The sequence below is a fragment of the Centrocercus urophasianus genome, unplaced genomic scaffold, assembly GCF_019232065.1.
Source record: "Centrocercus urophasianus isolate 14NV4802_14NV808 unplaced genomic scaffold, USGS_Curo_1.0 seq_14, whole genome shotgun sequence".
Taxonomy (NCBI): Eukaryota; Metazoa; Chordata; class Aves; order Galliformes; family Phasianidae; genus Centrocercus; species Centrocercus urophasianus.
Genome location: NW_024884586.1, coordinates 51,124,853 through 51,147,631, shown reverse-complemented (window position 1 = coordinate 51,147,631; position 22,779 = coordinate 51,124,853). Strand labels below are relative to the sequence as shown.

The following is a 22,779-nucleotide window of genomic DNA, read 5'->3' as shown; positions in this document are numbered from 1 at the left end:
GGAGCAGTGCACAAGCATCACAGCCCACCACCAGGCTGCTCTCTGCCACGCGGCAAAGGGCATCTGACCTTCCTTTGTGTGTGAATGCAGCAAGAGATGTGCAAGATGGAGCCTCTCCAGCTTCTTCAGAGTGCAGTGTGCAAGCAGTGGTGTGGTGTGGCTGCTCTGTGCTGTGCAGGGGAGGGGAGGGAGCCTGGAGAAGTCATTGATCAGCTGCAGGTTGTCCTCAGCCTCTCACCAGCCTCATTCATCTCTGGAAGCATAGCAGCACTGACACAGCAAATGAGCCCAGTGCTTCCAGGGGGGTTGGAAATGCCACCAGCCTCACAAGAGCAGCTGTAGATCAGTGCTGGGCCACGAGTGGCTGGAATCAGCCATCATTACGGCTGCCTTGCTCAAGACAAGACATGCCTTGGCTCCCCATTACAGGAGCTGTGCATTGCTGCTGCTCTGGGAGGCATCATCTTGCACCAGGATCTGGCCAGAGCGTCCTTGCTTCCTCCTGTCTGCCTCATGCAAACCAGATGGAGCTGCCTGTACTTCCTCACCATCAGCCTGCTCTGCAGTGCCCAATATTTGCCCTTTTTTAGCTTTTCACCCTGCTTCTCCTTGGGATTTCTCAGGGATGTGCAGTAGGTTTTGCTGATGAAAAGCAAAGGTGATTTGTTGTCGAGTGTTAATGAAGCAAGACAGGAATTAATTGGCAATATCAAAGGGCTGTTGATAATATCTCGGTGCTCATTTCTTCTGCGTAAAAACCAAAGCAAGGACTGCATCCTGTATCAAAGCAGGGGCTGCACCTTCACCACATCACTCGGGCTGCTCACAGACCTCCTCTGATTCACACTGGGAAGCATAGGGTTCAGATGGGGACTCCCAGCAGGGACGGGGTGCTGTGCTGTTCTGCTGCAGGCCCAGGTTACTCATCACTGGTTTTGGCACAACATTTAGGCGCATTAAAATCCAAGCAAAGATCATAATTGCTGTTTTTACCCGGAGTGTCTGACTTCCAGCAGAGTGCCCAGCGCTGGCTGACGTGCAATTCCAGGGGCTGGCAACCAAGAGGCAGCAGGTGGTTTTCAAAACACGAGAAACCTGCTTTCAGAGAGGCTCCTGGCCCCGGGGCTGAGCGGAACACTGACCCCAGTCCCTTCCATGGGCAGACTCTGGGCAGCAGCTGTGGTGAGTCACTGTGCTAGCATGGATGGGCTGCCAGGCAGTGCCAGCATCACCAGGGTCTAAGTGGAAAATGCAAGAGACTCGGTGTTCCTCGCGGTGAGGCAGAGCAGTGCGTCTGCTCCACAGAGCAGGGCACCCTGGAGCCGTACAGGAGGCAATGAAAGGGCTTCAGCGAGGTCATTGTGCTTGCAAAGAATATATTCCCTGTCTTATTTCCAGGCTGGAGCTTTTGAATCCCTTCTGCCTGCTGAGGAAATACACTGCCCCAGTGTCTGCCTGAACAAAGCCAGCGGCTGGGGCCATCTGTGCACACAGTGATGCTCTGGGCTTTGGCTCCTGGCTGCTGCTTGCAGTCAGCTGAGTGTAGGTGGGCCAAACAGAGCAGGTATGGGCTGGCAGGGGGATAAGAAACAGCCCGACGAGCTGATAAGGCATCGAAGCCCAGTCTGCCAGAATTGATTTCTGCTCTGCACTACAGCACCCAGAGCTGCTTTGCCGTTCTTTTATCAACAAATAATTGGCTTTATCCAAACCTTAGCAGCTGGCAGGCAGCAGCCTGGCTTTGGGGCTTGCCACGGGGCTGCTGAGCATTAACATTCACATCTCATCCTCCTCTGCATCCCCCCCATAACTGCAAAGAAGGAGGCGGGGGGTTGCTTCTTGCCTGCATTTTGCACCCAGGAGCTTTGCTCACAAAGCCAGCTCTGTGTGCTGGGTCAGACACACAGCAGTGGGGGCTGCACCCCTGGCCCTGCTTCCTCACCAGGGTCAGGATGCCGTGGCTGGAGCAGAAAGCCAATTAGCAGCTGTTTAGCTTCATCAACTTTCTGAGCGAATGCAAATTTTAATTAAACATCCCATTTTAATTAGTCAGGCATCACGTACAGTAAGCTTGCCACAGGATTCAAAGGCTGTAGGTCCTGTGCCTTAATTAAAAGAATGAAGCACATGACTTCAGCTCCAGCATCTGTGGCAGCTCCTCATCCTTTCGGGGGTATGAGCAGAACACTGGGAGCAGATCTCTTCTTGCCTTGGCTCACTGTGCTGCTCTTCTAGCTCCCTCACCCCTCTGTGAGTGCCCCACTGCCCATATTGAGTCACACATGATGTGTGACAGCTCGTGTCCCAGCAGAGGATGTGCCAATGGAGGCTGTGTTAAGGCTGTGGGAGATGGGAAGGTGATCCAAGACAGCCAGCATGGCTTCACTACGGGCAGATCCTGTGTGCTCATCCCTGATTTCCGACAGGAGGGAGTCAAAGCCCAACAGAAATCCCTTTGTCAGCCAAGCCTGGGAAGGGGGGCTATTAGTGAGCACAGAAAAGGGATGGATTCTCTCCTAAGTGCTCCAGGGACAGAGATTTAAATGCTTAACTGCCATTAATGCTAATGTGAATTACGGAGGTCTCCTCTCGCTGCTTTGAAACGAGAGCATCAGGAAAGCAGGCCAGCTATGTGGGAGAACAAATTCACTTGTTCTTAAGACCGTGCTGAATAGGATGTTTCTTCATTTGAAACTCATTCATTCTCCCACTGATGCTGGTTGTGGTGGGATGCTGCTCTGGTCACAGGGGACACCAGGGGATGTTGGAGGTTGGATATAGGGAGAAAATTGCTCTCCAAAGAGCAGTGCTGCAGTGGCACAGCTGCCCAGCAGTGGTGGGGTCACCGTGCCTGGAGGTGTTCCAGAGCTGTGGGGATGTGGCACTGAGGGACGTGGGCAGTGGCAGGGTGGAGTGGGCTGGGATGGGACTTGGGGATCTCAGAGGACTTTTCCAGCCTGATTCTATGAGTGTTGCAGTGCACACTGGAGCACACTGGGTCTCCATCACCTTTCGTGTTCTGCTGAGGCACAGCAGTCCCAGAGCAGGCTTCCCAGCCCTGAGAAACCACAAGAATCCCTGGAGCTTTTCCCTGTCAGTCTGTTTCCATGCAGAGATGCACAAGCACCACCTGCCCATTCCCCCACACCTTGCTGCAAGCCTTCATCACCTCGTCCTCATCCTGCCCCCTGCTCACACCCATGCAAGCTGCTGCCTTCTTTTCTTAGGGCCAACCTGCGACTGCCTCGTGTGCCTGGTGATCCAACCCATCTGTGGAGCTTGGCTTTGCTCCAAGGGCAGTGGCCTTTCAGGAAGGCACCTGTAGGATTGACGGCCCCCACTCAGACATTTAATTTCTCCCCGACTTAGAATAACACAGAACCAGAAGGGCTTAGTTTTTTTCTGTCCCCCACAGCTATGAATCATGTTGTCACTGTGCCCACAGAGCTGCCCTTAATGAATACATTCAGGCATGCCTGCAAGTCCCCGTGCACCTTCCCACACGCGCTCCGTTGTCATCTAGCATTAATTAACAATGTTTAATGGGCTAACTGCTCCGTGTCCCCAGCTGGGTGACTCTTGCCATGAGCAGCAGGGATGCAATGGGATTCAGAGCACAGTGGAAACACTTCCCTGTTAGGCATCTTCCTAAATCTGAGAGTGTTGATGATGGCTACCCCTCCTCTTCCCTTCCTTCTCCCAGGGCAACAGGACATCTCCTGCCCCAGGAAGGCAGTGCAGGGACCCCAGTCCATCCCCACCACACTTATGCCAGCTCCTGCAGCGAGTCTGGGACATGGAAATGATGCTACTTCTTCTTCCCCCTGCAGAGCCAGCTGTCCCAGGCCTTGAATGGGTTGTCAGACAGAGCCAAGGAGGCAAAAGAGTTCCTGGTGCAGCTCCGCAACATGGTGCAGCAAATCCAGGTACGGTGCTCAGCCCTTGCTGGGGGGATGAGCTGCTCTCTGGGATCTTCCACCCCATCTCCTCAGCTTGCTTTGGGGGGATCCTCTCCGAAGGGGCCCCCAGTCAGCAGCTATCTCTTTTCATATGATCCTTCCCAAAACTGCTCCTCCCAAAGCTGTCTGAGTGATGCGGTGAGCAGACCTCACTTTGCCACAGGCAAATCCAAGGATGCTCACTGCTGCTCTCTTTGCTACGAGCCAGGGCTGTACATATGCTAACAGCATGGATTTGTGTGCTGCCGTGGCTGTACACATCAAGATAACCCTAGTAGACCCCAGGAGGAAAGTCATGCTGTGATGCTTTGCTCTGCTCTGACCCACAGGAGAACAGCGTGGAGTTTGAAGCCTGCCTGGTGGCCCAATGTGACGCCCTCATCGATGCCCTCAACAGAAGGAAAGCCCAGCTGCTGTCCCGTGTCAACAAGGAGCACGAGCATAAGCTGAAGGTGAGCCCCAGGCTCAGAGGGCTTCCTGCAGGGCTGCCACCAGAGCGGGGTGAGATGCACTGCTGTTTGTTGGGCTTGCTGCAAAGCTGCTTCTCACATGCTCAGCTTGCTCTGATGGGTCCTGAGCAGAGTGCTGCTGCCTCCACGTAGTCCCCACTGCATTACTCTGTTGCTGCACCAATTAGAAGTGATTGGGTTGTTAGAGCCCTCTGTACAGTATCCAGAGGCTGTTAGGTGACCTTGTTTGTGTCCCACGTTGCTTCTGAGCTCCTGGTCTGATCCTGCAGGATGCAGTGCTGTGAGTTCTGCTGGTTTCAGCAGGAGCTGCAAAGAGCTGGGGCACCTGGGGCTGCGAGATGCCACTTTTGTCATCAGGCAGGAGCAGGAATCACTCTGTGTTCTGTTCTGCTTGATGAGCACCTCAGGGTGATTGTTTCACCCAGCAGTGAAACATTGGCACAGAGGGAGCTGAGCTGCACATCTCAGTGTGAGCATCGAGGTCAGCTGAAAACAGGCTGAGCTCTGCACACACCTCCTTTAGGCTCTCCCTCTCAAGCATTTCCATCATGTTCACTGTCCTACACTCTCTCCTCGCTGCTGCTTCTCCCCAGCCTCCCTCCAGAGCCCCCAGCAGGTTGGGCATTAGACTCTGATCCACAATTAAAACCCATGGGTCCAAAATAGGTCCATTCAAGCCTGGGAGTTGGACAATAGCAGCTTTGTGGGGCTGAACCCTGCATCAGGGCTTGCTGTCCAACAACAAGCACAGCCCAAATAGGCAGTGCCACGTTGCTGGCCTGTAGATACAGAGAGGACCCCTGTGCCTGCGGGCTCTCTTTCACTCTTGCCCTTCAGGGCATGGTTAATTAAAGCATAAAACATTTTCTTGGCTCAGCACAAACTACAGAAGCCTTTCATATTTTGGCCAGGGGAAGAAATCTGCTTCCCACGGCTTGCTCATCCCATATTGCCTGTCCCCAACACATTCATCCTGCCTCATCCACGCTTGTTACCGACTGGCCTTTGTCATTAGGCAGAAGCAGCCACACTGTGAGTGCACTTCCAGCCCCTGGGCTTCAGGCTGGGCTCTTAAATCAGCCCTCAAGTCTCCCTGCTTGGAGTACTGAGTTTAGCAGCCCCCTGAGCTGTGTGGGAAGGGATGCTGTGTGGCAGGAAGGGCTCCATGGAGTCAGCAGCATCACAGTGGCTGCTATTTAAAACCCAGAAGCTGCTCCCTTCTGCTTTGCAGCCTGTGCAGCACTGGTCAGACTTTTTGCTTGAAATTATTAATTTTCCCTTCTAATTCCTGTGAATTAGGAGTGAACAAAAGCTGCTGCTGTGACCCACCTGAGGGCAGCTGAGTCCTGCACTGTGAGATGTAACCTCAGTGGCTGAGACGTACAGCCCAAGCTCAATGCATGTCCTGGGGCAGGGACAGAGAGGGTCTTGCCTGTGTTCATACATGGAGGTGTAGGCCTGCTGGGCACCTCCCTGCTTTTCTCCCTGCTCAAACAGGGTCCCCACCATGCTCTGTGACCCAGGGGAGGAGGCTGCCTGGATCATCACTGCCTGGAGCAGCTTTTCCTTTGCCCCTCCAAGGAGCCCCCAGACAAAGACAGCACCTGCAGCCCCCAGCTGGGCAAGCATTGTGCCTGGAGCAGCTGCACCTCCCCGGTGTCACCAAGGCTGCAAAGGCTGGCACTGCCTGCAGGGGACGATGACAAAGCCTGCAGCTTTTGCTTGGAGGCTCTGTGGGGCTGAAAGCATTGCAAAGGGAGCAGACATCCCTGCAGGGTGTTAGAAAAGACAGCATGCAGGTTGCCTGGTGGTGCATGGAGGGGCTGCCTCCAAGTGCCCCCGTGCTGTGTGCTCAGCCCATGGCTTTCTGTACGTTCTGCTGTACTGCTGGTCCCATGGGATGCCAGCAGTTGGGGTCAGTTCAGCTTCAGGACTGACCTACTTTAGCTTGACACACATTTCATGGAGACAGGCACCAGGCCAGGACTGCCCATGGGCCAACACTGATTGTGCCAAGGAATGAGCTTGGAAGGGACGTCTCCCTGCTTTTCCCAAACCTCCCCTAAACTTAGATTCATAGTAAGAGCCAGGCTTTAAAAAATAGGATCTGGAGGAACAGTGGGGACAGGTTTTAAACTCCATACCCAGGGCAGACCTTGTGTGTTCTGCTTCTCATGGATGGCTTTGGTTTCCAAAGGACTGATGTGTTCCCAAAGGAAAATGTCCTATGGCACAAACACTGAGTATGGACATGCATTCCTACAGGGTTGTCCCAGGTGGAAATAAGACACCTCTTGGAGCTTCAGCCCGTATCACAGGACATGTTGGCATCTCCAGAGATGAAGTGCTGCTCTGTGACCCTTCGTATGGCATGGCAGCCCCCAGCAGGGCTCATCCAGCCAAGGTTTGCATGAGGCTGCATGCCTTGAAAAGCAGAAATCCAGCCAAGGGCTAAAAAGAGGAGGGAAGACGAGGAAGACAGGTAGAGCTGAGTGCAGATGCCTTCTAGGAGCTATATTAAAATGTAAATTATAGTTAATGTCATCTTGCAGGAGAGAAAAGCTCTGGAAATAAATTTCCTATTTTAAGGTAGTAAGGAGCTGCTGTGAGCACGCAGCAAACGTCCTTTCTGCAGGCTGCAATTAGTAACCAGGTTCTGGCTGTTGCCTCCGTTGACATGCAATGGGAAAAAAAGTGACAAAAGCAACCAGAAGGGAAATGTATGGAGCTGCCCCAACCTCCTTGCCAGCTGAGCTGGTGCTCTGTGTCCCACAGGCCTTTTCCCAGAAGATGCCACCATTCAGTGCTTTCAGCAGAGCTTTGCAAACCATCCATTCTATGCTAATGCCAATGCAGTTGGTGCTGCTGGCTGTCTGGTGAGCACTGCAAGCCTTCAGAGTCCTCCTAAAGCTGCATGGCTGCTTGCCTTGTTCCCTTGTACAAGTCAGAGGATCTTCCAGTTTTTCCTTTTGGCTCTTAACATAAACCCCCATTATTTTGGTGTAATGAGGAGCTGAGATACCCCACCAAGTGGGGACAGCAGCAGAGGAGAACCACTGCAATTAATCTGCTGTTTCATGCTCTAGTTCTCCAGCTGAATAGGTTCTCAATCCCTGAGCAGAATCACAGAGCTCCAGAAGGGCAGGAATGCTGCTGAGGGGCAGCCCTGGTGGGATGGATGTTCTGAAGCTGCTGGAACTCAATGCACAGTGCAGCCAGAGCTGATTGTGCCCTATGGCAAGGAGCCTGGGCTGGGTTGTGAGCCTGATGGTGACCTCTCAGCCTGTCCCTAAGCATCCTCTCTCCAGTCAGCAGCGCTGTGAGCTTTGCTGGGATGGGAGCAGGGGGTGTTTGGCTCATTCCCTGCAAGCACAGACCGCCCTGCTGCTCCTGGTTGGAACCAGACCTCTGTTAGGGACCAGACATCAGGAATCAGCCTTACTTGGATGGGAGGAGCCTGCTGGGGCTGACTGTGCAGCCAGGGCAGCATACGTAGGGCTGCTGCTGACAGATGGCCATTCTGCTGGTAATGCTTCAAAAGCATCCTTTGGGGTAAGGAGGGGGCTACAAATTCATTATGCTGCCCCAACCCGATGGAGATTTAAGCTGCAAAGAAGATAAGAAGATTGTTTTCCCAGTCCCATCTTTGGATTGGTTATCTGTACCGGGGATGTGCTGGGGATACACAGCACGTCTTGCAGCTGGGAAACGCGGCGTCCAACCCTCTTGGTCAGGAAAATCCTCCAACACCCTTCGCTTTTTGGGATGGAGGACGAGGTGGGAGCTCCCCCTGCTGTCTCTGCAGCTCGGCACACGGTATGTGCTGCTGATGCTGCTGCTAATGATGCTGACGCGGCCCCAGCAAACAGCAAATCCCCCCCAAACCGAGAGCCAGCATTTCCCACTGCCTCACAGAAACAGATACATTGCCGCAAGCTGCAGAGCCGTTGATTCGTTTCTTCCTGCTAGGTGATTAAGCAGAGGTGATTAAATTATAATTAAGCAACACGTGATCTGATCGATTGCCCTGCAGGAGCTGTTGCCCCGTTCTGCAGCCCAGGTTTGCTGGCTGCAGGAGGCTGGCACGTGCCCAGGTTCACCTCCATCCCTTTGCATAGCTCGCAGAGGAAGCACTCAGCACGGCTTATTTTATTGCTATCACTGTGTTGAAGATGGGGCTGTGATGTGTTCATTCCTCCTGAAGATACCAGACTGCCAGGTATCGCTCCTGGCTCCAGCACAGCAGCCCAGCTGCACTGAGGATGGGAGGGCAGATGGAGGATGGAGTCAGTGAGCTGTCCTGTGTGTTCCCTGGAGGCTTTGTCCCCCTTGCTATTGATCACATCCATGTGCCAACGCTGCTCTCCTCGTGTCATTGCAGGTGGTGAGAGACCAGATTTCTCACTGCACGGTGAAGCTGCGGCAGACCACGGGGCTGATGGAGTACTGCCTGGAGGTCATCAAGGAGAACGACCCCAGCGGCTTCCTGCAGGTCAGGGCTCAGCTCCCGGGAGCAGTGGGAAGGCATTGCACAGCCAGAGCCCTGGGGTGCAGCACAGTCAGAGGAGATGCAGTGAGGGTGGTGTCTCCGGCTTTGCCAGCCCTAAAAGCAAGGGCCAGACCCTCATTGTAGAGCCATAGAATGGCCTGGGTTGCACAGGAGCACAGTGCTCATCCAGCTCCAAGCCCTGCTGTGTGCAGGTCGCCAACCAGCAGCCCAGGCTGCCCAGAGCCACATCCAGCCTGGCTTTGAATGCCTGCAGGGATGGGGCATCCACAGCCTCCTTGGGCAACCTGTGCCAGTGCCTCACCACCCTCTGGCTGAAAAACTTCCTCCTCATATCCAACCTAAACCTCCCCTGTCTCACTTTAAAACCATTCCCCTTGTCCCATCACCACCCACCCTCACAAACAGCCATTCTCCTGTTTATCCACTCCCTTCAAGTACTGGAAGGCCACCATGAGGTCTCCCCAGAGCTCTCCCAGAGTTGGGTGGAGGGGAATCCAGTGAGGGCAGTCATAGGGCCGTGCACCTGGGCAGGAATGACCACCAAAAAAACTCCAGCAGTCGGGGCCAGAGGTGGCAGCCTGGAAGGCACAGGGAAGGGGAACAGTGGGGTGGGGATGAGGCTCAGCATGCCCACGTTGCCCTCGTTAGCTGAGGCTGCTCCCTGCCACCAGATCTCCGACGCTCTCATCAGAAGAGTGCACTTAACAGAGGACCAGTGGGGAAAAGGGACGCTCACACCCCGCATGACCACGGACTTTGACCTGAACCTTGACAACGGCCCCCTCCTGCAGTCCATCCATCAGCTCGACTTCGTGCAGATGAAAGGTAAGGTTATTCCTCTGCTGTGCTGGGTGCTTCTGTGCGACTCAGCACAGGTGAGGGGCAGCAGAGAAGAGGTTCCCATCCCTACCAACAAACAGAGTTTGGAAGGTTGGGGCTCAGCCTGGCTTCACCAGGCCTCTGGGTCAAACTTGCTTCTGTTTCTCAATGGTAAAGTGCAGATAATGGCTGTCCCCTCACTCCCCATTGTGAGTTTTAGGGCTCTTTTTGGGAGCAGAGGACAGTCCTGTGACAGCTGTGTCCCACTGCAGCACCCACAGACAGAGCAGGACTGGGGCCAGCTTTGCACCGTGCAGGTGCACATGTGCAGTGTGATGAGACCTTCCAAGAGAGGGCCTTTGATACTCATTTAAGACAGCCAGCTCCTGTTTTCCATCTGGGTGGCCCTGGCAGCAGTGGCAGCACTCCTTTTGTCCCCAGGTGTTGGGATCGCTGTGGGTCAGACACTACAGGAGATCTTTGGCTCAGCTCCACGCAGTGAGATGGATGAAATTCTGCTTTTAAGCATGAGTAGAAGCTATTTTTCTCAAGGGGCATCCCTCAATCCTGCTGGCACTACCAGCATGGCTGCTGCTGCCATGGCTGTGCCAGAAGGCCTCGCTGCACTCTGCTACAGGTCCAGCCCAAGGCATGGAGGAGTCACAGCAGGATGTGGTGAATGGGGAACCTTTGCTGTCTCCCAAACATCTGTGGCCTCTCCACGTCTTGTCTGGGTTCTCCACCTCTTCTCTCCCACTGGCCCCAATCAATTTTGAGGGAAGAGCATGGAGTATGAGTGGTTCAGATTTGGGAAGGCTCTGCGTGGGACACCGTGGGAGGACCCTGAGCCTTTTTTTGGCAGATTGAGAGCCATCATTCCCTGAAATAGCATCACTGGGCAATGCTCATCTCTTCTTTGCAGAGTCCTTCAATTCGTGCCATATCCTCCCATGTAAAGAGAAATCCAATCTATTCTGCAAAGCCCGGCAGTTGCTGGTATTTATGGCTCTGGCATCACTTTTGCAGAGCTGCCTTGGCCCTGGGGCAGTGGGTGCATCCTCCATCCTCCAGCTGCACATGCACGGCTCTGCCCCACTCCTCCCCAGTGGTGCTAGCAGTCAAGGTCACCCTAATTTGTGTTTAGTTTCCTCCCCAGTGCCGGCCCCCCCAATCCTGCAGCTGGAGGAGTGCTGCACCCACAACAACAGTGCCACGCTGTCCTGGAAGCAGCCCCCCTTGTCGACGGTGCAGGTGGAAGGCTACATCCTGGAGCTCGATGATGGCAATGGAGGGCAGTTCAGGGTAAGTGCTGGGGGCACAGAGCCAGCCCTATGGCACAGCACGGCCATAAAGCAACCAGCAAGCTCCCCAGGTCCTTGCAGGCACTCTCCTGCCCTGCAAACGTGAGACTTGCCCAAGGAAACCAGTGGTGCAGACAAGCCACAGGGGTTTTCTGGGGGCTGGGGTTATTTGAAGGTGTAGAAATACCTTTCCAGTGACCAATATGACTTGCAAATGTGAAAGACCAGTTTGTAGCTCTGTCTTTTTTAGGTTGCTGAATATTTCCTGCAAGGTATGCTAATTGCCCTGAAAGTCTCCCAGCTTGCCAGCTGCCAGCAAGCAGAGGTGTTCAAGGCCTGAAGGCTTTTAAATTGCTGTAATTACACAATTAAAATATGATTTTGCTCTGATCCGACACGCTGATAATCACCCAGTCACTGTGACTGCCCATCATCATTTCTCAGTACATCCCTGAGAAACTCAGCTGGGCAGGAGCCAGAGCAAAGTCAGGGCAGGAACCCTCACCTAGAGGGTGGTGAGGCACTGGCACAGGTTGCCCAAGGAGGCTGTGGATGCCCCATCCCTGCAGGCATTCAAGGCCAGGCTGGATGTGGCTCTGGGCAGCCTGGGCTGCTGGTTGGCGACCTGCACACAGCAGGGGTTGGAGCTGGATGAGCACTGTGCTCCTGTGCAACCCAGGCTGTTCTACGATTCTGTGATTCTATGACAGGGAGCCTGCAGGCTGTCCTATGAGCCTTGGGGACAGACACACACCTGGGAAAGCAGGGCTCAGCTTCAAGTACTGCCTCTTCAAACAGCATCACAGGAAGGTCTGGAGTGAGAGCAGGGCAGCAGAGCTTCCCCATGCAGGTGTGCTCCCCAAGCAGAGCCTCCATCCACACCATGAAAAATGGAGCTCAGCTGTGGGATCTGCTAATTACAAGTCAGTGCTTTGTGAGCCAGGTGTTTCAGTAGCCTGTAGACATGTTTGCTGTCAGCTTACACAGCCCTGTTGCTTTGAACAGGAGCAGAAGCATGACACGATGGTGAGTCAGCACCACATGGGCGAAATCACTTTGTTTTCTTTCAAGGAACGCTTTGATCCTGCCATCCAGGAGCATGCAAAATTGTTTTCTGCAAGGATTTTTCTGTGTCCTAGGCTCTCTGTGTTAATTCATCTCTCTGGCAGGTTTCCTCTGGGATTCAGTGGAAGCTTAGCTAGGACTGGTGCTTTACAAGTTGGTCCAACGTGAATAGTGTGTCTTTTCCCTGTAGAAATTGTACATTAGTGTCAAGGAACAAAGCACAGAGTCTCTCAGCTTGGCTTTAGCAATTTGCATGCCCATAAAGCTGCCCCATGCAGCATGGAGTAACAGGAGCAGGTGGGCTGCTCCCACCCCTGGGGTTGGATGCTCCGGGCACTGCCACCCCTGCTAACTAATCCCCAGCTGTGCTTGCTCTGCAGGAGGTGTATGTGGGCAAGGAAACCATGTGCACAGTGGACGGGCTTCACTTCAACAGCACTTACAGCGCCCGTGTCAAAGCCTTCAACAAAACAGGAGTCAGCCCCTACAGCAAGACCCTGGTGCTGCAGACATCCGAGGGTAAGGCACGGCCACAGCCCCAGCCCTGTGCGCCCGGCTGCTGCTCATACACACACGTGGGGCACATCACCACCACAGGCTTGGCACTGCCATACTGGGAATTCCACGCTCGCTGGGTCTCTGGTGTCTGAGCAGCCATGGCAAGGAGACAGCACTGAGGGGAGGAGGAAGGGCTGTGTCAGGAGCCTCGAGCGGCGCCCGCAATGCTCTCTCATCCCCTTTCCTTTGTAGAAGGTGTCATCTGGAGAGGAGTCGTGGAAAGTGTCCCGAAGGGAGGTGTTGTGAGCTTTGGGTTTGTGTTACGCCCAAGGGAAACTCATGGCTGCACTGACTTGGTTTAAATCAAGACACTGAGCACTGCTCCTCAGGCACTAAGGGCTGAGCAGGGCTGCAGAGTGACGTTGCCATACAGTGTGCCCTTAAGCCCCTGGGAGGGCAGGGACTGTGCAGCTACATGAATGTCCTTGCAGACCCCACAGAGAGCACCAGCAGAGCAGTTCTGAATATCAAACACTCTTGCAGGTTGCAGGGGAGGCTCCTCGCTTGACTTTAAGTGCATTTATCACAGCAGGTGCTTAATCCCTCATGGAAAATGGGCTTGCTTCTAACATGCAGGTCACAGGGTTAAGGCTGTAGGGGAGCAGGCAGCAGTGCTGCAGCTGGGCAGGAAAGGCTCAGTCCCACCAGCACACCCAGCTGCAGCTGGGGACAGAAGGAAGCACACAGCTCAGGGCTGGGGATGGGGGTGAACCTCTTCTTGCTGCAGAGCACAGTGGTGGGTTTGAGCAGGCAGGAAGAAGGGTTTCCTGCTGCAAACTGGGTTGTGGAGTAGGAGCAGAGCAAGGCTATGCAGAGCACTCCCATGTGCTGCTTGCACTCATCCCTAGCAGGAAGCTGCTGCTTCTGTGAAGCATGGGCCAGGAATGGAACAATGTCTGACAGTGAGGTGGAGCAGAGAGCAAACCTGTGACGAGCCCTTCTCATCCAAGAGGATCCCAAAGCAAATCCCATCCATCCGAGAGCTGCGTGTGCATCTGCAAAGCTGGACAGCAGCAGCAGGGAAGCTGTGGCGTTGCTCTGGAGGACTGAGGATGGCACAACACTTGGCAGCCCACACAGGGGTGACTCCTGAAGTCAACAAATATCACTTGCATCGCTGCCTGGCTTCACTGGGCTTTGCAGGAGGCAACAGGGCTTTGGCTTTCCATCAGGTTTGTGCCTCTTTTAGGCTGCATTTGAGACACAGCATCCCGCAGTTGGCCTGTAGGCAATCGCAGGAGCTCTAGAATACAGAGGAAGCTGGAAGAGAAAACGGCTGTTGGTGGTCCCAGCAGGCTGGGTGGTGCTTGGGGCTGGTGCCCAGCTCAGGAGCACACACACATGCTCATCAGTGCCTCAGATGAAAGCTGGCTTTGTGTTGGATGGCCTTCGGCGTTTCTGCACAAAAGAAAGGGTCAGAAAAAGTAAATGGACCCAGAGTGCTTGCTGCTTTCAGAGGCAGTCAGAGCTTTTTGGACTCAAAGTGCCATAAATTGCAGCTGTGTGCAGCTTCCAGGCCCTGAGCGATGCGGTGACTGGGCTGCCTTGCACGTCATTACCATCCATCTGGGCTTTTATGCCTGTAAAGCAGCACCCAGTTTCTAAGTGCTGTTTGCACTGAAATAGCTCTCGGGTTTGGCTTTCCCCTGCAAAGAGCTCCAGTGGGAGAGCAAGGAGGGAGAAAAGAGACATGCTCTGCATGAGGAGGACATTTCTCAGAGCACAGCTGTCCCGTTGTAAGTCCTTATCAGATGTTCTGCTTAGATGCTGATAGAGAAAATCTTCAGGTCCTGGCAGGCAATGTCTGACTGCTTGCGTTGTCTGATAGCAATAGGACAAGGGGGGAGTGGCTTCAAACTAAGAGAGAGGAAATGTAGGTTAGATGGTAGAAGGAAATTCTCTCCTCAGAAGGCTCAGAGCTGTGGGTGCTCCATTCCTGGAGGTGCCCGAGGCCATGGGTGGGCCCTGGGCAGCCTGAGCTGGGGGGCACCCAGCCCACGGCAGATGGTCTTTAAGGTCCCCTCTAACCCAACTATGCTGTGGTAGCTGAATGCAAAACATACAGAAGGTAGCTTCTGCCCTCTGCATGCAGTCAGATGAGCTGTGGGGAGCAGAATGTCCTGCAGGGTGCCTGGCTTCTCAACAGAAGAAACCAAAACCTCCTCCATAGACTCCAAAGATGGCAGCAGTCCCTCAGCTGGGGCACAGCGTAATGCCTTCCCTACCTGACATGGCATCCATCCCAGCCACAGAATGACCTCCAGCAGCAAGTTTTGAAGCAGCATCATTTGGAAAGGACTGAACAGCACAAGGGAAAGGCACTACAAGGAGCCGTAGGAACATCAGGTGCTATTAAGAGAGCCATGAGCCTGCCTGCCCACAGCGGCCCTCTTGCTCTTGGTAGACATCAGAGGGTGCATCCCGACCTCAACATGAGCTCCATGTATGAACACGTTTTGCAGTGGGTTACCCAAGCTGTTGCTGAACCCACTGATGCTCTTTGCTTCCGTAGCCTCACGCAGCAGCAGGTCCCAGAAATTGGCCCCCACCATGCAAAGAAATGCCTCCTTTTATCTCTTTGGACTCACAGCGAGGTGGGAAGACTGAGGTGACAGTGTCTGGGATTGCAGTGTGTGGAGGATGGTGGATTCTATGTCTTAGCAATAGAGCAGCCCTTGCCAAGGTGGCAGGGAGGAGGTGGCAGGAGGTGACCATTGGTGCCGGCAGGGAATGGGATGCAGTGGTGCAGAGTTTCCCTCCAAGCTGTTTTCTGTGAACCACACGAGTTCAGATCTCACTGTGAGGCTCAGATGTGCTTCCACAGGTGCAGAGAGATACAGAGGTCACACCAACCGCGCAGCCTTTGAGTCAGGTGGGTGCCTGATGGCCCTTAGGGCAACAGAGCTCAGCCCGGCCCTGCGAAACGCCTCTGCAGCATTACAAACCTTGTAAGCCAAGTGATGCATCTCACTCCTCTGCCAGGCCATGCTGTGCACGCTGCCCTGCCCCGCTCCCCATGCCCACATGCACTCACTGCAGCCGAGGTCCGGGTGTGGGCAGCGCGTGGCCCTGCAGAGCTGATGTCTGATCTCCGCTTTGCATTGATCTCACGTTTAGAGACGCAGTCAGAAGAACAGACCCTCCCTTTTCCAGTGCCTTTGGAAAGATTGCAGCTTCGTAGAATGAGTCCTTTCTCCTCCACCCTTAATCTACAACCCAGCTTCCCGGGGAGATCCTACTTTGAGCTAAGATCTTCGGCCCACCAGCTGAGCTTGCATTCTTCCTTACAGTCCCTGAACTCAGCCGGTGAGCCCAGCACCTCTGGCATTTCTCTTGGTCTGTGCTTCTGGGCATCTCCAAAGTCTTTGTTTTGTTTTGTTGCGTTCTGTTTGTTTTTCCCATGACATGCGGATGGCAGGGGGAAGCTGTGCTGTTCGTCAGCGCGACCCGGAGGGGATTTTGGCGGTGTAGCTGTGGCAGTGTGTCCATCTGTCCTTAGCAGTGCGAGGCGTGGGGCGATGCCGGGAGTGCTGTCCTCAGCAGAGCAGATTCCTCATCTCTAGTTGGCATCGATCCTGTGCTGAGACGGGGGCAAAGCAGACCCCCCCCCCCGGGAGGAACCCCTGGGTGCACTTCCACTGTTTGCTTCCCCTATGGAGGTGGGCTGGAACCAGGTGGTCCCTGAGGTCCCCGAGGAGCGCAGGCGCAGTGCACCTCAGAGCTGTTTTCTAACCAATCTTTGCACATCCTTTGTCACTAATGAATCCTGGGCCCCGATTCTTCCACCGGTGGGTTTACGCCGCCCCAACAGAGCCATTTGCAGCTTCCTCCATTGTAAGCCCAGGAAGAATGGGGGTCCCCGATTGCTTTCTTTCCATCTCATAACCTGGAATGAGGAATGCTGCAGCATGACCGTTGCTGGAATAACCAGGGGCCTTGCAGCTTTTCTTTTCTTTGTGCTTTTTATGTTCCTTCTCATCATACCGCTGTGCACTGATGCCTTCCACTGTCTCGTTACGGACGTTTCTGACTTTGTGTCCACTGTACCAACACCTCCTGCAGTGGCTGTGAGCATCATGTGTGGAGAGATGGGGTACTGGGACGGGGCGAAGCTGGGCCGTGGTCCCCACCTCTCTGCATTGCAGAACTGCATTGCTGCAATGCAAAACAACCCCTGCAGGTGGGGAGAGCCCCGTGGGTCTGGCCTGGCTGCACGGCAGCGCTCAGGGGGTGCTTGCAGCCAGCAGGAGGCCTGCAGCCTTTGGGGCTCCGAGGGCAGGAACCACCCCAGAGATCCCCGTTGTCACCCATGCTCCCAGGTTGTGCTGGAGCCCCCTCCATGCTCTCTGGCTTTCAATGAATCAGGCCTCCCATGGCTGCTCCGTGAGGGGCTAACTCCTCAGCAGTGCTTTTCAGGAGACCAGTTGTTCTTTCTTAGCTGTGATGTGTGAAATGCAGTATCTCTTTGTAGGATGCAATTTTGAGACACAAGGAACGCCTTACTCTCAATTAGGCAAGTATCTCTCTTACAATTAACCGGCACCTACTCCATGTGGGTCATCTTTTTTGTTTGATTGTTAACTTGGGTGGGTGAGCAGCATTTCTCATGCACACCCTCCTTGCAGGGCGTTCCCAGATAGCAGTAGGCAAATTTGAAGGTAGAGACCATATGCTGTAAAGGCATTTTAAGTTTTCCCCCTGTGAAGAGAAACCTGAAGTCAGCACTGTGCCAGTGGCCTCTGATTAAAAACCCAGCCTTCTGCTCAAGGCATTCCTGTTCATTCAGGATAGTTGAGCATGTGCCAGACCACAAGTAGATGATTAACCCTCCTGCAGCTAATTGCAGTGCTGGGGTAGACATGCATCCATCAGGCTCACACCGCCTTCTCCAGGACAAGTGGCACTCACAGCCTGCAAAGCCATCCTAATGGCATGGGATGGGGGAAGGAGTCCTCTGGAGGGCCCATCTTTATGGGGTTGGATGGGATGGAGGAGGAAGTCACCCGCAGGTCCCATCCTACTGGGATGGGATAGGGAAGGAGTCCTCTGAAGGGCCCTCCTAATGGGATGGGATGGGGGAAAGAGGCTTCTGAAGGGCCCATCCTAATGGAAAGGGGGAAGAAGTCCTCTGAAGGGCCCATCCTAATGGGATGGGATGGGGGAAGGAGTCCCTGGAGCACTCTCCATGCCCTCCAACCCACACCCCACATTCCCTCCCTGCATTTCAGTGTACTCACAATGCTGAAAGCCAGAGAAGCAGGCAAGCAGAAATTGTTTCTGGTTCCTTCTTTGACCGAATGCCAACTTTACGCGCTGTTTTCTTTCCCGCATGCCTCTCCTTGGGAATGACCACAGTTGACATTAAAAAAATGGTGGCAGGTACGGAATCGCTTCTGTCGGGCTGCAGCAGTGGGGCACCCGTGTGCATGCGAGCTGTCCTGTGACACCATCCAATGGGCAGAGGAATAAATCTCACCAGAGCGTTCCATCTTTAAAGCTGGGTTTTCCTCCTTCGGGTGGGAGAGCGTTGGTGGATGTGTCAGCCCTCGGTCCAGTGACCGCTGGAGAAAAACCAGCTGTGAAGGCAGGGTGGTGGTTTGTGCAACCCTGTGCCTCTGTCTTGTTGAGCACTGCTGTGTCTGTCGGACTGCCAGCGACCGAGTCTGTGCTTATAACCAGGCGTGGAGGTTTTGGGGCATCTTTCAGCATTCCCATGGGCTAGCTCTTGTTTCCTGCATGGCTGGTTGCTCTGTCGGGATGTGGAGAAGCGTTCCCATAAATGCAAACCTTTGGATGTGCTTTGGGTTGCCAGAGCTGCCAGCTTTCCAAGGTACACGTGTGGTTTACCTGCTCATTCTCAGATTAGTCTTCCCACCCCAAGCCTGACCCTGCACAGAAGAGTGAGCATCTCCCCCTGTGTTAGCCAGCAGCTGGCCAGGATGGCACGTGTTCTGCTAGTGCCAGGCTTTAGGAGATGGTCGTAATCCTGAGCTGCAGACAGGCAGGGACCCGAGGAGCAGCAGAACAGAGCTCAGCTCTTTGGTCCCAGCCAAAAAGCCTCAACCCACCGTGTATTCCAGCAGCCCAGCCCTCCCTGGCTGTCAGCCCTGCATGGAGCATGCACTGTCTGTCCAGTCCCCACGGCTCAGTATGGGAGGTGAGGTTCCCATTGGCCTAACCCTTTGCTCTTCATTTATTCCAGTAGCTTGGTTTTCTTTCGATCCTGCCTCTGCACACGCTGACATCATCTTTTCTAACGACAACCTGACTGTCACCTGCAACAGCTACGATGACAGGGTTGTGCTGGGGAAAACGGGCTTTTCCAAAGGGCTGCACTACTGGGAGTTGTCCATCGATCGCTACGACAACCACCCGGACCCGGCCTTCGGCGTGGCGCGCATCGACGTCCTGAAGGATGCCATGCTGGGCAAGGATGACAAAGCTTGGGCCATGTATGTGGACAACAACCGCAGCTGGTTCATGCACAACAACTCTCACACCAACAGGTATGCAATCTGCACCTGGGCGCTGCTCCATTGCAAGACCATGGCTTGTCTGCCCTCAGGAGGGCTGAATTGGCTGCTGGTCACCTTTATGGGAGGATGTGTGCCCTTGCCCAAAGCAGAAAACAGCCCCTGCTGCACTGGCTCATTGCTACAGCCACTTCTTCCCTACGCTGGCTCTTCCATTAGTACCCAAAGCCTTGTAGTTCCTGCTGCAAGAAAGTACGTGGTTGCATTTAAACTGGTAGATAGCACAAGGGGGAACAGTCTCAGAATAAAAGAGGAGAGATTTAGGTCAGATGGCAGGAGGAAATTCTTCATGAGAGCACTGTGGCCCTGGCACTGCCCAGAGCTGTGGGTGCCCCATCCCTGGAGGTGCCCAAGGCCACGGATGGGGGCCTGGATGTCCCGAGCCAGTGGTTGGAACTGGGTGGGCTTTGGGGTCTCTTCCAACCCAACCATGCTGTGATTCTATGACAGGGGCTTGGAACTGGGTGGGTTTGAAGACTCCTTCCAGCCCAAGTGCTCTGTGATTCATTTATCCCTGTGCCAGGAGCACGAGGGACACGATGCCACGGAGATGCTGTGACTTTCTCTTTGCTCCCACAGGACTGAAGGTGGGATAACAAAAGGTGCCACGGTGGGAGTGCTGCTGGATTTGACCAGGAGGACCTTGACGTTCTCCATCAACGAGGACCAGCAGGGCCCCGTCGCCTTTGAGAACTTGGAGGGCCTGTTCTTCCCAGCAGTCAGCCTCAACAGGAACGTGCAGGTAAGTGCTCCCTGCAGGAGCCTCACCAGCTCCTCCATCTCTCCAGGTCCTAAACGAGAGCAATACCAGGGAGAAGGGCATCACTTAAAGCCTGTTTTCCTCTGGGGATTTTCAAACTCCTCTTTTCTCCCTCTCTCCCAAGCTCTCTGCTATCCTGAACATCACCAAGTGGTGGCTTCCTGGGCCTCTCTGGTATTTTCATCTTTCATTTCCCCTTATCACCAATCTCATCCCTGCTCTCATCCACCCCAGTGAGTCTCCACGTTCCCCCAGCGTGGCTGTGGCACATCCCTGTGGTCACTGCTTGCTCCTCCAGCACTGCACGAGCCCATCTGTCTGCACTGCTCTTAGGAGATGCCTATTGGTGTGGTACAAATGTCCTTCTCCACAGTGGGTTTAGTTCTTACCACACTCCTTCGCACTGCCACAAGAGACAGGCACATTTCTAGAGCCCTTCTGGCAGCTCAGTGTGCAAGGGAGAGTTTGAAATCCTTCGGCATTAAGGACATCCCAGGGGATCATAGAATCATAGAATCAAAGAATGGCCTGGGTTGAAAAGGAGCACAATGCTTATTTAGTTTCAACCCCCTGCTATGTGCAGGGGTCGCCAACCAGCAGACCAGGCTGCCCAGAGCCACATCCAGCCTGGAATGCTGATTAAAGGCTGCTAATAAACCCCAAGCTCTTCATTATCCTCCTTCAGAGGCACGTGAGTAATTACAACGACTCCAATCAGGATGGAGGTAATTGTATCACAGACAAAGTTTTCTATAAATCCATACCTGAAGGGGAAAATGCCTTCTCAACAAGGAATTGCGCTTTCCTTCCAAATCAAAGCATTTAGGGGGGAGGGGGGAGCTGAATTACCCCGCACAGCAGCTCTGCACACCTGTGTGTGTGCTCAGGACACAGCCCCTCACCTGGGACGGCCCCAAGCAGTGAGCATCACCCCCAGCATCCTTCACCCTCACCCCGTCTCCTTGCAGGTGACGCTGCACACGGGGCTGCCGGTCCCTGAGTTCTACGCCTCGCGCTCGGCCATGCAGTGAGGATGAGGCAGCACGGAGCTGCGAGCGCCGGCACTGGGGGCAGCCAGAAGGGAAGGAGGAACCCAGCTTTGGCAGTCTTCATTCTCCACCCACCAGCGCTGTCCTGTGTGTGTACGCTTCGCTGTTTAGCTCTTTTTGGCTGATGAAGTACCTAGGTAGCCCGAGATGTCCCTGTGTCCGCTTTTAGGTTCGGTTTCACTCCTTTGAGTTGGGGCCTGGAGTTGTGATGAGAGCTTCCCATCCTGCATCCTGCTGCAGCTGGCCAGGCTGTGGGAGGGACCCCCCAGAAAGCTTTCGCCCCCTCCAGCCCCGTTCCTTCGCAGGATGTTTCTTTCCCCGTGGCCTTTCTTGCAGAGCACCTCCCTGCCACACACCGGGGTCAGCCCTGGATTGCTGCCGGTCCCCATGGAGGGATGCCCCATGTGCTGCAGCAGCCCCAGAGGCACCCCCACTGCTGTTGGGGTGTTGCAGCTCCCAGTGAAGGCAGCAGCACCCCGGGGCGATGCTCCGTGGCTGGGGTTAAACCACAGCCACCTGCTGGAGCAGAGCTGCATCGTTGCTGGGGTCAGCGCCAGCAGAGCGGAGAGCAAAACCTTTCCCACCACTGTGCCCCCAAGGCTGGGCACAGCAGGGGCAGGATTTGGGGCAAACCCAGCACCCGGCTCCCCACAAACCAGCACCACAGCCATACGCCGTGCTGCTCCTTGGAGGCGAGCATTTATTTTTGTAGAGCCTTAAATACTGCCCGATAGCATCCTTCCCTTGGCAGGAAAACTCACTCAGCAAAGAGGTTCTGAAGGGGAGCCCGGGGATGGGGAGCACGGAGAGTCGACCTGCACTCAGGAAGCCGTGTCCCCTGCCATGCCTGCCCCGTGGCCGTGCCCCAGGGGCGATTCAGGCTCTGAGCAGCACCATGCCTGCTGCCCACACACACTGCTACCCAAGGGCCATGCATGCGCTCATCCCCACGCTTTGCTTTACGGTCCTTCGCCCTTGCAGCGGCGGCGCTGCCCGTGCCATCAGAAAGCTGCGGCTCAGACCCGGCAGAACAACTGTATATAGGTCACCCCCTCCCTATCACCCCCTTATCCCCTCCGTCCCCGCGTTGCTCTAGTACAAAACTCACCTAATTTATTGACTGGGTGCTATCTTGTTCATTCACACCGACGAGTTCCTCCGCTGTAGGAGAGCTGTGTTGCGGGACAACGCCGAGCGGCTCTGCGGTGATTGCCCCATGGGCTCCGTGGCCGGGTCACGGGGTGCCTTCCTCAGCCCTTCCCCCCCTTCTTTAGGATGTTCATGGTGCTTATTAGGCTCCTCATGGTCGTGCGGTGTCGTCCCCACTGTCCCGCGATGATAGCTGCCTGCAGCTGCTCTGCTCCTGACGAGTGTCACGGTTGCTGTTCTAATAAAGGACTTTTATCAGATTAAAACTCGGCTTCCCTGAGCATCTCTGCACCACCGCAGCCCCTGCAGCATCCTCATCCTCAGGGTTGGGCATTGGCTGTGAATAGAATCGTGGAATCGTTGTGATCGGGTCTGAAATGACACAGTGCTGGCTCTTAGATGGGCTGTGCACAGCTCCCAGATCCAAGGGCTCAGCTGCTGTCCCAAAGTGCCATTTTCCAACCCTTCTCCTCTCCAAGGACGCTCATAAGTGTGGGTTATTTCTGAGCACATTCAGGAGTGATTTCAGGAAGGTCACTGCCATCCAGGCTGGGATGTATGGAATCACAGAATGAAAAATGGCCCGGGTTGGAAGGGACCTCAAGG

At 54.6% G+C, this 22,779-nt stretch overlaps 1 protein-coding gene across 1 annotated transcript in view; it reads left to right on the top strand.

Annotated features, from left to right (window-relative positions):
• TRIM9 (tripartite motif containing 9) overlaps positions 1 to 22,414 on the top strand; it is a 32,950-nt gene extending 10,536 nt beyond the window's left edge. Inside the window, 10 exon segments of the mRNA XM_042814861.1 lie at positions 3,831 to 3,926; positions 4,289 to 4,411; positions 8,811 to 8,921; positions 9,611 to 9,764; positions 10,915 to 11,060; positions 12,505 to 12,643; positions 15,800 to 15,988; positions 18,885 to 19,188; positions 19,795 to 19,957; positions 20,944 to 22,414. Of these exon segments, the coding sequence (XP_042670795.1) occupies positions 3,831 to 3,926; positions 4,289 to 4,411; positions 8,811 to 8,921; positions 9,611 to 9,764; positions 10,915 to 11,060; positions 12,505 to 12,643; positions 15,800 to 15,988; positions 18,885 to 19,188; positions 19,795 to 19,957; positions 20,944 to 21,006 (1,488 nt within the window). The 3' untranslated portion in view covers positions 21,007 to 22,414.
• Positions 22,415 to 22,779: the final 365 nt, after the last annotated feature.